Raw genomic sequence first — 17437 nt, forward strand, 5'->3', positions numbered from 1 at the left:
TCAACAGGTTGAGTCTGTGGTAAATAAGGCAAATGCAATGCTGGCATTTATTTCAAAGGGAACAAAATATAAAAGCACGGAGATAACGCTGAGGATTTATAAGACAATAGTCAGGCCGCAGTTGGAATATTGTCAACGGTTTTGGGCCCCATATCTCAAAAAGGATGTGTTGTCATTGGAGAGTCCGGAGGAGGTTCATGAGGCTGATTCCGGGAATGAAGGGATTAACACATGAGGGGCGTTTGACAGCTTTAGGCCTGCACTCACTGTAATTTAGAAGAATGCAGGGGAATCTCTTAAAGGACTAGATCGGGTGGATGTGGACTGGATTTTTCCTATGGTAGGGGTAGCCAGAACTAGAGGACAGAGCCTCAAAAATTAAGTGTGATCTTTTAAAACAAGAGGCAAGGAAGAGTTTTTTTTAGGCAGAGATTGGTGAATCTGTGGAATGCTCTGATGCAGACTACAGTGAACGCTGGGTCTGTGGGTATATTTAAGGTGGAGGTTGACTGCTTTCTGATCAGTCATGCCATCAAAGGATACAGGGAGAAGGCAGTTGTTTGGATTGAGTGGGATCTGGGATCAGCCATGATGGAATGGCAGAGCAGACTCGATGGGCTGAATGGCCTAATTCTGCTTCCATGTCTCATGGACAAGAGGAATTCTATCCCTGATGGGGTGACGGAAGGATGGGAGGGGGCAGACATGCACAAAATGAAAGAAATGCCAATGAGGGCAGCATTGATGGTGGAGGAAGGGAAGCCCCTTTCTTTGAAGAAGGATGATATCTCCTTCATTCTGGAATGAAAAGCCTCATCCTGACAGCAGGTAGTGTCACTGTATCTGACATACTTGCCTTCTTAAACTGCTGCAGTCCTTAAGGTGAGAGTATAACCAATGTTGATAGGTTTTGCAGGATTCTGACCGAACAACAGGGAAAGAACAGCGATATATTTCCAAGTCAGAATGGTGTGTGGCTTGGCCATTTCTTGATGGAAGTCCCTTTGCTTTTCCTGCTCTTCTCTCCTGGTGGTGGGGATGGAAGGTGCTGTCCAAGATGTCTTGGCAAGTTGCTCCAGCGCATTTTGCAGATGGTACAAACTGCTGTTACTGTGCATTGATGTTGAAGTGAGTAAATGGTTGTGAATGGGATGCTGATTAAGTGGGCTGCTATGTCCTGTATGGCATTGAGTTCATGTGTTGTTGTTGAAGTTGCTCTCATCCTGACTTGACCCTTGTAGATATGGAGTTGGGAGGCAAATGTGTGGCTGCAGGATTCCTGCTCTCTTACCCCTGCTGTTATGGTCACAGTGTATATAGTGGTTACTCTAGTTCAGTTTCTGATCAATGGTAAGCAAACTCACCCACCCTCTTCCACCAGGATATTGCTAGTGATGGACTGGGCTTGATAACTAGATTTCCTCTCCTTGGATATTGTCATTTGCCTGTTTTTGAGTTCAACAGTTAGGGTGCCAAGTTAAGAGTTGCACAAAATGCTAATTAGGCTCCACTTGAAGCATTGTGTGCAGTTCTGGTCACCACAATACAGGAAGGATATGATTAAGCTGGAGAAAGTGCAGAAAAGATTCATAAAGATGCTGCCTGGATTGGAGGGATAGGATGGTTAAGTTTGGAGCAAAGGAAGATGCGTGATAACCTGATTGAGTTACAAGAGGCACAAATAGAGTAAACAACCCAAGTCTGTTTCCCATGATCTAGCTGTCCAAAGTTAGAGGGCATAGGGTTATGGTGAAAGAGAGGAAGTTTAAATGTAATCAATGGGGTAAATTTTTCCTACAAAGAATAGTTAATATCTGGAATGAGCTGCCAGAAATATTAGTGATGGCAAAAACAATCAAGTCTGGACAGCTACTTGAATGAGAAGTCAAAGATGGAATCAGGTTTGCTATCACTGACATATATCATGAAATTGGTCTATGACAGTGTACAGTGAAAGACAGACAAATGGGAATAGTGTAGATAGGCATGATGGTCAGCACTGGTGTGCTGGGTCAAACGGCCTGATTCTATACCATGCAACTTTATAACTCTATGCCTCACCATGTCACATTCCTTGCCAGTAGCAGAGAATAGGCTGCTGTTCCCACATCAACTGCACTTTCTCCCATACTGCCTCTTGCAGAACTCCATTCCATTCTCCGTTTGTTAATCTCTATCATGAATATTTTAGCAAAATCAAATCCTCTGCCCCCCCACACTCACAAAGATACCTTCAACTTAAATATAGATATCCCTCCCACTTGTCAGTACTAAATTATCTCCATTCACTCCAAACATTTCTTAACTATTCTTGTCAAAACCAGTGTAGGATTTTTCTTTGTCCTTCACTTCGATTCCACACTCAGATTGTCTACTGACTGTTTCAATCTTTTCACACTTAGAAGGGACTGTTACTTCAACATTCTGTTCTCATCCATCTTCACCAACAGCCAATCAACTTCTCGCTGTATATTCCAGTGTCAATGCACAAGTTCAAATACCTTAAAGATTTAAAATTAATGGTCAGTTTTTGTTGCCTGTCCATCAAAACATTAAACTATACAGTGAAATGCATTACTTGTGTCATCAACACAGCTCAAATATATGCTGTAGGCAGCCCACAAGTGTCACCATACTTCTGGCACCAACATAGCATGCTTACAACTTAATACCCTAATTCCTCCCACAAGGTCACAAGGAGAACATACAAACTCCTCACAGAAGAGTGGCAGGAAGTGAACCCCAATCACTAGCACTGTTAAGTCTACAAGCATAATACGCAAGCTTCTAGACATGACTTTAATACAACCTTAGCTACTACACTTTTCTAACAATGCAAAAGAACAGCACTTTCTTAACTATATCGGGACCTCACATCATTCTGATCATCAAGTTCAACTATTTCAGATAATCCAACAGTTAGCTTAAATCAGAATCAAGTTTATTACCACTGGCATATTGTATGTCATAAAATATGTTCTTTTGTAGCAACAGTACAGTGCAAGACAAAAAGTTATGATAAGCTATAATAAAAATAAAATAAATAAATAGTGTATAGAGGAATAGCAAAGTAGAGCTCACGGACCATTCATAAATGTGATGGCAGAGGGAAAGAAGCTGTTCCTAAAACATTTAGTGTGGGCCTTCAGGTTGCTGTACCTCCTCCCTGTTGGCTGTAATAAAGAGAGGGCATTTTTCCATTATAGATTTTGTCCTTCCCATTTATTTCAGATAGTTACATTTCTTCTCCTAGGTACAACTCTTCCAGCTAGAGCTTTTGTTAACTTAATTGTCCCATATTAACCTTTTTTGCCCTACACTGTCATCCCTTTTATCAATAATCTCCCATCTCCACTCTATTTCAGACGTTGTTCTTCATTCTCCTGAACTTCCTGACAAATTTTGTCTTTAACATTTCCTGGTTCTGATGAAAGGCTTTTCCTTTCCAGAAGCAGCAACTTGACCAGGAGACCTCCAGCAAATGCTGGAGGTTTTTAATCCAGTTTTATAGCAGGATAAATACAAAAAAATGCTGGATGGCCCTATGGCCATCCAGTATTTTCTGAAAGACATGCTGGAAGACTATCTTCTTCAAGAAATACAGGTGTGCACCGCTTAACGTCCAATCAGACAACGTCCGATTGCAAATACATCCGTGGTCCCGACCAGAGAATGTGATGTAGTGACGTAACCAACCAAAAAATGTTTACATAAAAGTTTAAAAAGTGAAAAAAAATTTAATGTTTAATAGTAATAAAACTATAATAAAAAAACTATCGCATATGTATTTTAGCGAACAGTATGCAGTTTTAGTGTAAGTTATTGGCTATTTAGTCAATACAGGTACATTACAGTACAGTAATACTCACTATAGGTTTGCAAAGTATATATTATGGTGTTCGCACAATGTCCAAATTGGGTTCTGCTGAACGTATCCGGGACATTAAGCGATGCATACCTGTACTGTGGGGGCGGGGGGTGAGTGTTACTTCAACAATATTGTTTTTAGCTTCTGCAATGATACAATCACACCAAAATTCAATGCCACTGAACTGAAATCAGGAAAGGAAACTCATGATAATTATTTCAGTATCACCTGCCACATCAACATATAGCAGTGCAGCACACGAATATTAACTGACAAGAAGCTCACTCATGGCTCATCTTTCTAATCTAGACAACTTATTGACATAAAGATTATGCTTTATTACTATATACCAGCTTTTTCTTTCCTTTTGACTGAGTGATGTCTGTTTAAATGGTCTATTGAAAAAAAAGGGTAGTCACTATTTTGTTCAGATTCAACCACCTTAAGTTACCAAAATTAGAAAATAAATCCATATACATAGTTGTAAGTACGATCACAATTTTATAAATGAAAAATGTTGAATGACTCAAAATGAGATGAGTACTGAGATCAGAGAAAAAAAACTCCAGCTGAAACAACTGCACGAAAAGGAAACCAAGTACCCCAGGCAACGGGCTGTCAATGTGGCAAAGCTGCTTCAAAATGACTGGCACAAACGGAGCAAAACTCAAAGCAAACTTCAGTTCTATCTCCCATTCTACCATACACAAACCTTCCACTATTTTTTTTGTCAATAAAAAAAACCTGAGGAACTTCATGATCTGGTCTCAACTATACTGTGCCCCCTGGGGGGGGGGGGGGGAGGAAGATTCAAATCAGTGCTGCAGGACCAGTTTCTACCTCTGGCCACACCAGCTAAATTGCCTTCAACTCAAACAGGGTAACCTGGACATAGCCTCTTTCAAATGAACACTCATTTCTCATGCAAGAGCACTAGCAATAACAGAGATACAAACAAAAATATGGAAATACTCAGCCAGTCAGGCAGCATCTGTGGAAAGAGAAACAGAATTAAGGTTTCGGATTTTCAGGATGTGCACTTCTTTTGATTATCATTTACAGCAACAGACCATTTTGCATAGGTAAAATGACCTATTGCATTCTTCATGTATCTTACTTTTGCTATACCAGGTTTTATTCCTATCAGCAACTTAATTAACAATTCTGTATTTAGGTTCAGTTTAGTAATTCTGTTAATCTGGTAATGAGATCTAACAAATTGATTAGTTTTTGCTATTTTTTGCTTGGTTTAGAAGAATAATCCAAGCTTTGTTTTTGTTCTTTTTAAAATTCTGAACTGAACAAACTCACTAAACTGAGTAAACAGCTTAATTCCGGACAAAACCAGTGTGAGTGAAACATGCTTCATCTTTTTCATTTAAAACAAGAAGAAAATCATCTGATTACAGAAAAATAAATTCAACTAGATTTTGGTAAAACCAAGATAAAGACGTACAAATTGATCACTGAATATTAATCTGAAAGCTCTGTTTATGACACAACATGCAATAATCTCAGGACAACTCTAAACTATGTGCAAGCTGATTGTTATCTTGTTAGGCAGCCAAAAAGCAATGAAAGACATCTGCAACTGTTACATGAATTCAAATTTGTAACTGATTTCACACAATATATGATGAAACCAAATTGTAGTTTAGACAGTAAGGAAAAGATTACTGCCCAGAAACCATAGATCACTTTTGCTTGTAATTCCTTGTTATGAGACAGAAAATTTTACTAAAGATAAACTTCAGTGTGTTGTAAAATACAGAGGAACAAGAGGAACTAGCATTATCCCCTTTCATTACCATTCAAACCACATCAAGAGTTATCATAATCTGGGCACCAGTCCTCAGCTTTTCCAATATCTTACTAGAGCTCAAACACCATCTCTATTTGTTGATCAGCTAATTTTAAATTCTCAGCTGCTGCCTTACCCTGCATTTGCCATTTTCCAGTTTAAAATTTCAGATTGGTTTGGTGGACCACCAGCACTCAAGTTTACTTGCTTGTAAATTAAGTTTCCTTTACAATGTCCAAGGCAGCAAAGCACTGCATCTCCTTCAATGCACAGCAGCCCATGTCTGCACACCTATTCACCATATGGAGATGAACTCAGAACTAATTTTTCAAAGTGAAAACTTAATGCTCAGTGACTGGAACAGCCATTTAATAAACTACAAATAACCAAATGCTGCATGCAAGCTACCAATAATTTGATATTGTGAAAATGAGTTTTGAGATAGTATTTTAACTACCTATTAGTAAACAAAAATACAATGAAGTAAGCCATTACAGAGAGTTAACAGAGAGGTTTTAAAATCTACCCAAATTATTTACATTCATGTCCTATCTCCAAGAAGGCATAGCAAAAGATTTCTAGCAGCAAATAGCAACTCAAAAATATTCAGAGCTAACAAAAAAGTGTTGTTTGATATTTTATATTTATTCTTTAATTGATCAAATGACATTAATATACCTCCTTCAAAACAATCTCCTATATATCTAATCCCTTTTTCAAACCAGCTGTATAAAAGTTGGTTATCCATTGTAAAAGGAATAAGTTTATTTTGAATTAAAGGTCTCCTTGCTAATAAAGATTTCTCTCATCAACATTTATCTTATTCCATAAAATCAAATGTTTTAATATAGGAGATTCTTTCTTTTCCCATATCCATTTAGATTCCCACTTATATATAAAATCTTCTGGTATATTTTCTCCAATTTTATCTAGTTCTATTCTAGCCCATCTTTTTTGTTATTTCTAATTAAGGGTTTATTTAAGAGATAAATTGGGTCAAACAATGTTATTGCCAAAACCTAATGAAATAGAAATTTTAACTCAAAAAGTAAAAATTTAAAAATGTATTTCCTGTATGTATAGTTTGATTCAAAAGCAGGCAATTAAACAAGGAATTCATAAGTCAAGACAAAAATAGGAAACTGATTTGAATATTAAAATTGAAGAAACAAATTGGTCAAGACTATGTCTTGACAGTATGACAAATACAATAAATATCCGGCTAAGACTAGTGCAATATAATTGTTTTATATCAATTATATATTACACAACATGAAATAAATAAATTAAACCAAATTTATCTGATCAATGCTTCTGATGTAATCAAGAAATTGGTACTTTTTTTACACTCTACTTGGTCTTGTTTTAAAATTCAACCTTTGGACAAATTTAAGAGTTTTACTGGAACAAATTATTGGAATACAACTTCCACATAATCCAACATTATTTTTACCAGGCGATATTGAAGGGATAAAATCGAAATCCAAATTGAATAAATATCAGAAAGAATTCATTAAAATTGCAATGGCAGTAACCAAAAAGGCTATTGCAGTTACTTGGAAATCAGATTCATATGTAAGTATTGATTGTTGGAAGAATGAAATTTTTAGCTGCATTCCACTTGAAATTATTATTTCACTTATAATTTAAGAGATAAATATGAAATATTTCTGAAAATTTGGCACCCTTATTTACAAAAGATAGGATTAAATATATAGGTACTCCGAAGATAAAATTATTGGTTATCTGGGGAAATAAATAAATATACATATAAAAGCTATTATGAACTCTTTCTTTCTTCTCTTTTTTTCTATAGGGATATGTTGGGGTGAGGGGTTAAGGGGAGGGGGGGAAGGGTTGATAATTTTTTTTCTTTCTGTAACCTATTTGAAAATTCAATAAAAAAAATTTATTCAGAACAATACGATTCAATGACTCTTCGCTTGAAAGCATGGGGTGCCATGGTAGCATAGTGGTCAATACGACGTTATTGCAGCTCGGGCAGAGTTAGGAGTTCAATTCTGGCAGCATCTGTAAAGTGTTTGTACCATGTGGGCCTCTAATTTGCTCCCAAAGTTCAAAGACAGTTAGGAGATTGTGATGAAGCTAGTGGTAAATAGGTGAATTGCTGAGCGGCTCAGCTCGTTGGGCCGGAAGGGCCTATTTCGCACTGTACCTCTAAATAACCTCTCTACATAAACAAGATACCTACGCTGGACTTTTATGGCCAAGAAGAAGCCATTTGGCTGAGTCCATATCAACTCATGCAATTCTATTCTCCATTTTAGTCTACTACCTTTGTCAATGCAATGTTATGTTGAACAAAAGGAACAATATCAAACCACAAGCAATTTCTATTTGATGGATATAGTATCCTAATAAACTCAAAATTACTAACAGGATTTTAATCTCAAGATAATAACCATTAGTTTACAAATTTGAACTTCTTACTGCTTCAAAATCTCAATTTTACTTTACAAAAAGATTATTAAATACCATTACTGCCAACCCTTGGTTTATAGAATTTCATTACATTTCATTATTCGATCAAAAAAAACCATCTTGCTTTTGTGCATTTTATGTCCATATGTATGAAAGATTTACCACACAAACCCAATTTCTTGAATAAATCAAGAACTCGAGTGGCTACAAGAGCACTTTTTCCTTAATTTATTTTTTCTTAATTTAATTAAGATTATTCTGTATTAAAAGCAATATTAAAGAGGCAAGCAATAACTGCCAAAATAATATCATTATCTGAACAAAGATTGAGTAATTGACCATCAGAATCCTTCAACTTAGTTATTACTCCATGCACATACAGAAGAAAAAATTAAAATGACTTAGCAATGATTTTGGAATGATTAATCAAGCCATCTGAATCAAATTCTGCAAAAAAATTTAAGATACATATCATACCTGAAGAACTAGGGGCTCTGGGTTAAAAGCCAATGTTAGAAGCAGCTGCATCCGCTCAGAGTCCTTCAAATTCTTCATCAAGAAGCTTCCAGAATCCTTTGTTTCAGCATACCTGCGTACAATTCTGTCTAGGAGTCTTTGCGACGGACAATGCACCAAGTCTGACCATCCTTCCACAATATCTGGAGTTAGTAACCGAACTTCTCCATTTAAACGGGAAAACTGAGTCTTGTATATAGCTTGTGTAACATCACAACGGGGTCGCCCTGTGGCCCGTTTGCAGATCTTTTGATCCATCTCTGTCAGTTCTTGATTAGAACCCAAGCGTTTGAGAACAACACGCCTTGCGCCTTCCCTTGGCTCCCCATACTGAGCGAAGTAGACATTTTTCACATTCAAAAAATCCAGAATTCGTAGACGACCCCATGTTTCAAATGTGATTTGGCCATTCATAAATTTACGACACCAACTAGTACCAAAGCACGCTGGACATTTGTTGAGGCTAATAAAACGACGATCCGCAAGTTCATTCTTCTGAAAGGAGTCAAATAATGTGTGACTATTCATTAACATGAACACCAACAGACTCACCACAAAGAGAAACTTAAAGCAGCAGTATAAGCGACCAAGCTTCAATGTAAATAATCGCCACATGGTTCTGTCTGCATCAACTTTAAAGACTCATTAACACTGATGATTCTTTATAAAAAGTCAATGTTGACAGACTACTTTCCCCTCACATACTCAGTTTTATTTTAAATTTGATCAGGTAAACGATCCTAAGAGACGACTGCTTCCATGGATTCACGCATCTCACATCTTCAAATTCTCAGCATATCTGTCCAAGGAACTTCCTGTTCTGGTGATCAGTCTGAGAAAAAAAAACAAAACATAACTGCTATAGTACAACTGTTTCGGCTAGAGAAAAAAAATTGCAATCATATCTAAATAGCATACAACTTCAAACAAATTTTAAAAGTTTCAAAAACAGTATTTTCTTAATATAGACTAAAGTTGGCAGGGGGTTGAATGATAATGGTGTGTAAAGTTTGGATAAATATTTTCTAAAAACATGAAGTAATAATCCATGACAACAAAAAAGCAACAGTAATAAATATATTGTTGGCAGCTGATCAACATACAATATTAGTATGTTTTATTAAGATCTTCTGCTTCAACTCCGCACAATTTTGGGCAATAATATTTAAGAGCTAACTTCTAATGTCTACATGAAAAGATGCCAGACTACGCTCACTCACATCTCCATGAGAAGGTATATTCTCACACTCCAGAGTAAATGAGTGTATCATTGAGAGGAGGACAGTACAAGTGATTTGCAAGAATTTTACCAAGACCTTTAACAAAGTCCCACATGGGACAATAGTTCAAAGGTGAAGACCGACACGATCCATGGCAAGTTGGCAAATAGAATTCAAAACTGCAATGGTAAAAGGAGACAGAAGATGATAAGGGCAGTTTTTGAAATCGGATCACTGTAACTAGTGATGTCCCACAAGGATCAGCACGAGGACCTTTGCTGTATGTAACTGGTTAGGCACAGGAGTACATTCAGCCAGAGATTTATTCCACCGAGATGCAACACTGAGTGTTATCGGAAGTCATTCCTGCCTGTGGCCATCAAACTTTACAACTCCTCCCTCAGAGTGTCAGACACCCTGAGCCAATAGGCTGGTCCTGGACTTATTTCCACTTGGCGTAATTCACCTATTACTTATTTATGGTTTTATATTGCTATATTTCTACACTATTCTTGGTGTGACTAACAAAACCGAATTTCCCTCGGGATCAATAAAGTATGTCTGTCTGTCATACATGAAAGACTTGGATGTGGATGTGGAAGATACAGTCAATAAGTTTATGGCTAACAGAAATATTGGCGGAGTGTAAACAGTTATGGGGGTGGGAGTAATATGAAACTGGAAAGTTATTTTCAATGTATTAATCAGGTAATAATGAGACATACACCATGAGTAGTGGGGTCCCAGGGGACAGAGAACCTTGGAATACAAGTTCACAGATCCTTGAAGGTAGCAACACCAAAAAAGGGATTAGGAAGGTTTATGGCATACAAAAAATTATGTTTCAACTTTATAAAACCTCGATTGCCACTGGAATACTGCATGGAGTATTCAGTATTCCACTGAATACCGGAATTCACTGCAATTCCAGTGAAAGGAGGATATGATTGGGCAGAGTTCAGTGAAGATTCATCAAGGTACTGTTATGAAGAGAGACAGATTAAGAGGGTGCATGATTAAAATTGAGTGGTGTAGATACAGAAGACTGCCAGAAACTTTTCCTTTTCAAGAGAGATAAAGCTAGAGGACATAAGTTTAAAGCAAGAGTGAAGAGATTGAGAAGGGATCTACAAATCTAATGTGACAAGTATGTGGAATGTACAGTCTAGAGTGGTTGAAGCTGGGTCCTCGACATCATTTAAAAGGTGCCAAATTGAGTACTTGAATTGCCCGAGCACAGAAAGCGAAAGACCAAGAGCTGGCAGATGGGACTAATCATGCAAGGTTGATGCGAACCAGTTAGGCTGAATGGCAATTGCTATGTTGTATGATTCCATGATTTGTATGGTACTAACAAAGCTAGAATTTCTCCCTAAATCAGGGGTTCCCATCCTGGGATCCATAGACCCCCCTCAATTAATGGTAGAAGTCCATGGTGTAAAAAAATTTAGGAACCCCTGCCTGAAACTGAGTGCTACATTTTTGTAGGTGCTATTTTCAGACAAGGAATTAAACCAACTCAGGCAACTTCTGCAAGAAAGTGTGAAGAAGTGCATATAGCTATTTAGAGTAAAAATTAAGTTTTAAGCCAACAGGTCAAAATAGTAGTTCTATTGTCTTTTTGGGAAATGTTGCTGTGCATGAAGTAGCTGACATTTTCGATATTGTATCTAAAAGTGCTTCAGCTAAGACATCTTCATGTTATGATGGAAAGCAAATAAGTATAATTTACTCACTTCTGGTCTCATTTGAATGCTTCAAACATTTGCACAGTATGCAATAACCAATGACCACAGTGCCTCAAGAATATGACCTTTAATGAAAAGAAAGCCTGATGAGGCAAGGGTGTAGGTCATATTTAAAGAAAAATAATCATAGATTAAAATAACATTTTCATTCTGCAAGTTAATCCTAATGTCAAAACATAGATAATATAGTTGGATGTTTTGTGATTTCTTTTCTTCATCATAGATGGGGGGGGGGGGGGGGGGGTCACTAAATTTTACTCTACTACATACATTTAAAACTAGTACTATGAAACTATATTAGCAACCATACTAAATGACAAGTATAACAACCTAAGTTGCTAATTTAATATTATGCAACAGAAATACGCTAGTTTCATTCAGCATTAGGTCGATCCTCTCAGGTGTATCACTGAATATGTCAATGCTGGTTTGGAGTTCAGTCCCCAAACATACATAAACACAAGCATCACCTGCACAATGCAGCTCATCCAAGATTAAAGTAATGGCAAATACAATGGATGCTACATTTGAACAAATGTCCCATTAATTGTGAAAATTAGCTTTATTCTGATGGGATACAGTATATTAGATTGGAGTATAACAACGTGTAAACAGGAATTCTGAAGACACTGGAAATCCAAAGCAATACACAAAATGCTGAATGAACTCAGCAGGTCAGGCAGCATCTAAGGAAATTAATTAACAGTCAACATTTCGGGCAGATATCCTTCACAGGACTGGAAAGGGAAAAAATGCCAGTATATATAAATGATGTAGGTAAGGTGAGTGAGGGGGTCCTGCTTAGAGAGTTCAGGGAGTTAGGAGTGAAGCTGAAAGGCAGGACCTCCAGGGTGACAATCTCGGGATTGCTACCTGTGCCACGTGCGAGTGAGGCGAAGAATAGAATGATTATGCACATTAATACGAGGCTGAGAGCATGGTGCAGGAAGGAAGGGTTCAGGTTTTTGGATAATTGGTCTTTGTTCCAGGGACATTGGGATCTGTTTCGAAGGGATGGTCTACATCTGAACCGGAGGGGTACTAACATTCTTGCAGGAGTATTTGCCAGTGCTGCTCGGGGGGGTTTAAACTAGATGTGCAGGGGGCAGGGATCCAGATCCAGAGGGTTGGTCAGAAGGTGCATGGGGTTAAATGTGTACAAGGTTTGGGTGATCTTGAGAAGGTCATCAAAATTCAGGGTGCAATTTGCCCGATGGAAGTTCAAGGAGCTGGGTTAGGTGCAGTAGACAGTGTTTTAAGCAAAGAGAGGAGGAATGGGCTAAGAATTCTATACTTGAATGCGCGTAGTGTCAGAAATAAGACAGATGAGCTTGAAGCTCAGATGAAAATGGGGAACTATGATATTGTTGGGATAACGGAGACATGGCTGCAAGGGGATCAGGCCTGGGAATTGAGTGTACCAGGGTATACGTGCTATCGTAGAGACAGAAATATGGGAAGAGGGGGTGGGGTGGCCCTGTTGGTGAGGAATGAGATTCAGTCCTTAGCAAGAGGTGACTTGGGAACAGGGGAAGTAGAGTCTGTGTGGATTGAGCTGAGGAACAATAAGGGTAAAAAGACCCTAATGGGTGTTGTGTACAGGCCCCCAAACAGTAGCGTGGATATTGGGTACAAGTTGATTAGGGAGTTAACATTGGCATGTGCTAAAGGTAATGCAGTCATTATGGGAGATTTCAACATGCAGGTGGACTGGGAGAATCAGGTAGGTGCTGGACCCCAGGATAGGAAGTTTGTGGAGTGTCTAAGGGATGTATTTTTGGAACAGCTTGTGCTTGAGCCAACCAGGAACGAGGCTATTTTGGACTTGGTGATGTGTAATGAACAGGAATTGATAAGTGATCTTGAAGTAAAGGAGCCATTAGGAAGTAGTGATCATAACATGATAAGTTTTTATCTACAATTTGAGAGGGATAGGGGCAGATCAGAGGTGTCAGTGTTGCAATTAAATAAAGGAGACTACGGAGCCATGAGGGAAGAGCTGGCCAAAGTTAAATGGGTGGATGCCCTGGCAGGAAAGACAGTGGATCAGCAGTGGCAGATATTCTTGGGCATAATACAAAAGATGCAAATGCAGTTCATTCCAATGAGAAGGAAGGATTCAAAGAGGGGGAAGGGGCCACAGTGGTCGACAAAGAAAGTCAAAGATTGCATAGCATTAAAGAAAAAGAAGTATGACAGGGCTAAGATGAGTGGGAATACAGATGATTGGGAAAGTTTTAAGGAACAGCAGATCTTAACTAAAAAAGCAATACGGAGAGAAAAAAATCAGGTATGAGCTCAGTCTAGCCAGGAATATAAAAGGGGATAGCAAAAGCTTTTTTAGCTATGTGAAGAGAAAGAAGATAGTTAAGAACAATGTTGGCCCCTTGAAGAATGAATTGGGAGAAATTGTTATGGGAAACAGGGAAATGGTAACAGAATTTAATGCATACTTTAGATCTGTCTTCACCAGGGAGGACACAAGCAATCTCCCAGATGTATGGATGGGCCAGGGTCATAAGATATCAGAGAAATTGAGACAGATTAACATTAGGAAAGAAACTGTGATGAGTAGACTGGTAGGACTGAAGGCTAATAAATCCCCGGGTCCAGATGGTCTGCATCCGAGGTTTCTAAAAGAGGTGGCTCAGGAAATTGCGGATGCATTGGTAATCATTTTCCAATGTTCCTTAGATTCAGGATCAGTTCCTGAAGATTGGAGAGTGGCTAATGTTGTCCCACTTTTCAAGAAGGGAGGGAAGGAGAAAACGGAGAACTATCGCCCTGTTAGCCTAACGTCAGTCGTGGGGAAGATGCTTGAGTCCATTATTAAGGACGAAATAGTGGCATATCTAGATGGCAGAAATAGGATTAGGCCGAGCCAGCATGGATTTACCAAGGGCAAATCATGCTTGACTAATCTGTTGGAGTTTTTTGAGGGTGTAACAAGGATGTTAGACGAGGGTAAGCCAGTAGATGTTGTGTACCTAGATTTTCAGAAGGCATTCGATAAGGTGTCACATAGGAGATTGGTGAGTAAAATCAGAGCTCATGGCATTGGGGACAGGGTTTCAACATGGATAGAAAACTGGTTGGCAGATAGAAAGCAAAGGGTAGCAGTGAATGGGTGTTTCTCAGACTGGCTGGAGGTGACTAGTGGGGTACAACAGGGCTCTGTATTGGGACCACAGCTCTTTACGATTTATGTCAATGATTTAGATGAGGGCATTGAAGTTTGCTGACGATACTAAACTGGGTGGCAGTGTGACATGCGAAGAGGACGTTAGGAGAATACAGGGAGAGTTGGATAGGCTGAGTGAGTGGGCAGATACTTGGCAGATGTCATTCAATGTGAATAAATGTGAAGTTATCCACTTTGGAAGCTGGAACAAGAGGGCAGAGTATTGTCTGAACGGTGTCGAGTTAGGTAAGGGAGAAATGCAAAGAGACCTAGGAGTCCTAGTTCACCAGTCAATGAAGGTGAATGAGCAAGTGCAACAGGCAGTGAAGAGGGCAAATGGAATGTTGGCCTTTGTTACAAGGGGAATTGAATACAAGAGCAAGGATGTTCTTTTGCATTTGTACAGGGCCCTGGTGAGACCACACCTGGAATATTGTGTACAGTTTTGGTCTCCAGGTTTAAGGAAGGACATTCTGGCAATTGAGGAAGTGCAGCGTAGATTCACTAGGTTGATTCCTGGGATGGCAGGGCTGTCTTACGCAGAGAGATTGGAGAGATTGGGCTTGTACACGCTGGAATTGAGGAGATTGAGAGGGGATCTGATTGAAACATTTAAGATAATTAAAGGATTTGATAGGATTGAGGCAGGAAATATGTTCCAGATGTTGGGAGAGTCCAGTACCAGAGGGCATGGATTGAGAATAAGAGGTCAGTTATTTAAAACAGAGTTGAGGAAGAGCTTCTTCTCCCAGAGAGTTGTGGAGGTGTGGAATGCACTGCCTCGGAAGACGGTGGAGGCCAATTCTCTGGATGCTTTCAAGAAGGAGCTGGATAGATATCTGATGGATAGGGGAATCAAGGGATATGGGGACAAGGGAGGGACTGGGTATTGATAGTGAATGATCAGCCATGATCCCAGAATGGCAGTGCAGACTCCAGGGGCCGAATGGTCTACTTCTGCACCTATTGTCTATATATAAAAAAAAGTGAGGGGGAGGAAAGGAGGACTTGTTAGAAAGTGACTGGTGAAGCCAGGTGGTCGGGAAAGGAATTTGATAGGACAGAATGAGAAAGGGAAAGAGGAGGGGCACCAGAGGGTGATGATAGACAAGTGAGAAGTAGTCAGAGCCCAGAGTGGGGAGTAGAAAAGTGGAGGAATTGTTTTTAAAACCAGAAGGAGAAATCAATGTTTGTGCCAGATGGAATAAGGTTTTGCTTCTCCACACTGAGAGTGGCTTCATTGTGGCACAAGAGGTAGCCACAGACCAACATGTTGGAATGGGAAAAGGAAATAAAATTGTTGGTCAGCAGCAAATTCTGTTTTTGGCAGATGGAGGTGTTCAACAAACCAGTTCCCCAATTTATGACAGCTCTCACTAATATAGAGGAGGCCATATTGGGAGTGCCAGATATATAGATGACCCCAACAGATTTGCAGGTGAATCGTTGCCTCACCTGGAAGGACCGTTTGGGGCCCTGAATGGAGGCGAGGGAAGTGAATGGGCAGAAGTACCACTTTGGCTGCTTACAAGGATAAGTGCGAGGAATAGATTAGTGAGGGGAGGGGGAATGAATGAACAAGGTAGTCACATGGAGCAATCCCTGTTGAAAGAGTTGGGGGAGGGGGGTAGAGGGAAAAAGATGTGCTTGATGATAGTATCTGATTGAGGATGGTGGGTTGCATTGAATGATGTCTTGGATAGAGGCTCATGGGGTGGTAGGTTAGGACAAGAGTAACACTATCTCTGTTAAGATGGGGTGAATTTTTATCTCTGGGAAATGGAGGAGATACAGATAAGGAAACCTACAAGACCTATATTTTAATACTTAATGTGCCTAGTAACCTAATTCTGTTCCTATATCTTATGCTCTTATGGAAATATTGACTGTTTATTCATTTCTGTAGATGCTGCCTAACATGCCAAGTTCCTCCAGCATGTTGTTTATACAGTGGCATGCAAAGGTTTGGGCACCCCTAGGTCAAAATTTCAGTTACTGTGAATAGTTAAGTAAAAGATGACCTGATTTTCAAAAGGCATAAAGTTAAAGATGACTCATTTCTTTAATATTTTAAGCAAGATTATTTTATTTCCATCTTTTACAGTTTCAAAATAACAAAAAAGGAAAAGGGCCCAAAGCAAAAGTTTGGGCACCCTGCATGGTCAGTACTCAGTTACACCACCTTTGGCAAGTATCACAGCTTGTAAACACTTTCTGTAGCCAGCTCAGAGTCTTTCAACTCTTGTTTGGGGGATTTTCCCCCATTCTTCCTTGCTAAAGACTTCTAGTTCTGTGAGATTCTTGGGCTACTCTTCTGAGGTCTCTCCACAGATTTTTGATGATGTTTAGGTCGGAGGACTGTGAGGGCCATGGCAAAACCTTCAGCTTGCACCTCTTGAGGTAGTCCATTGTGGATTTTGAGGTGTTTATGATCATTATCCTGTTATAGAAACCATCCTCTTTTCATCTTCAGCTTTTTTTTTTAAAAAAAAAAGAGGGTGTGATATTTGCTTCCAGAAATTGCTGGTATTTAATTCATTCTCCCTGTACCAGTGAAATGTTCCCTATGCCACTGGCTGCAAGAGAAGCCCAAAACATGATTGATCCACCCCCATGCTTAACAGTTGGAGAGGTGTTCTTTTCATGAAATTCTGCACCCTT

General features: G+C 39.1%; 1 protein-coding gene across 6 annotated transcripts in view; it reads right to left on the minus strand.

Annotated features, from left to right (window-relative positions):
- dipk2ab (divergent protein kinase domain 2Ab) overlaps positions 1-17437 on the minus strand; it is a 202470-nt gene that overhangs the window by 152080 nt on the left and 32953 nt on the right. For 3 of the 6 annotated variants that reach the window (XM_059993641.1, XM_059993666.1, XM_059993672.1), the window contains one exon: positions 8589-9459. The exons of 1 other annotated variant lie outside the window; for it this stretch is intronic. In XM_059993641.1, the coding sequence (XP_059849624.1) occupies positions 8589-9242 (654 nt within the window). In that variant the 5' untranslated portion in view covers positions 9243-9459. Of the gene's footprint in view, positions 1-8588; positions 9460-11583; positions 11661-17437 lie in introns of all 6 variants that reach the window. 2 more of the 6 variants (XM_059993650.1, XM_059993658.1) reach the window with 1 other exon arrangement.

This window comes from Hypanus sabinus, chromosome 2 (assembly GCF_030144855.1).
Source record: "Hypanus sabinus isolate sHypSab1 chromosome 2, sHypSab1.hap1, whole genome shotgun sequence".
Taxonomy (NCBI): Eukaryota; Metazoa; Chordata; class Chondrichthyes; order Myliobatiformes; family Dasyatidae; genus Hypanus; species Hypanus sabinus.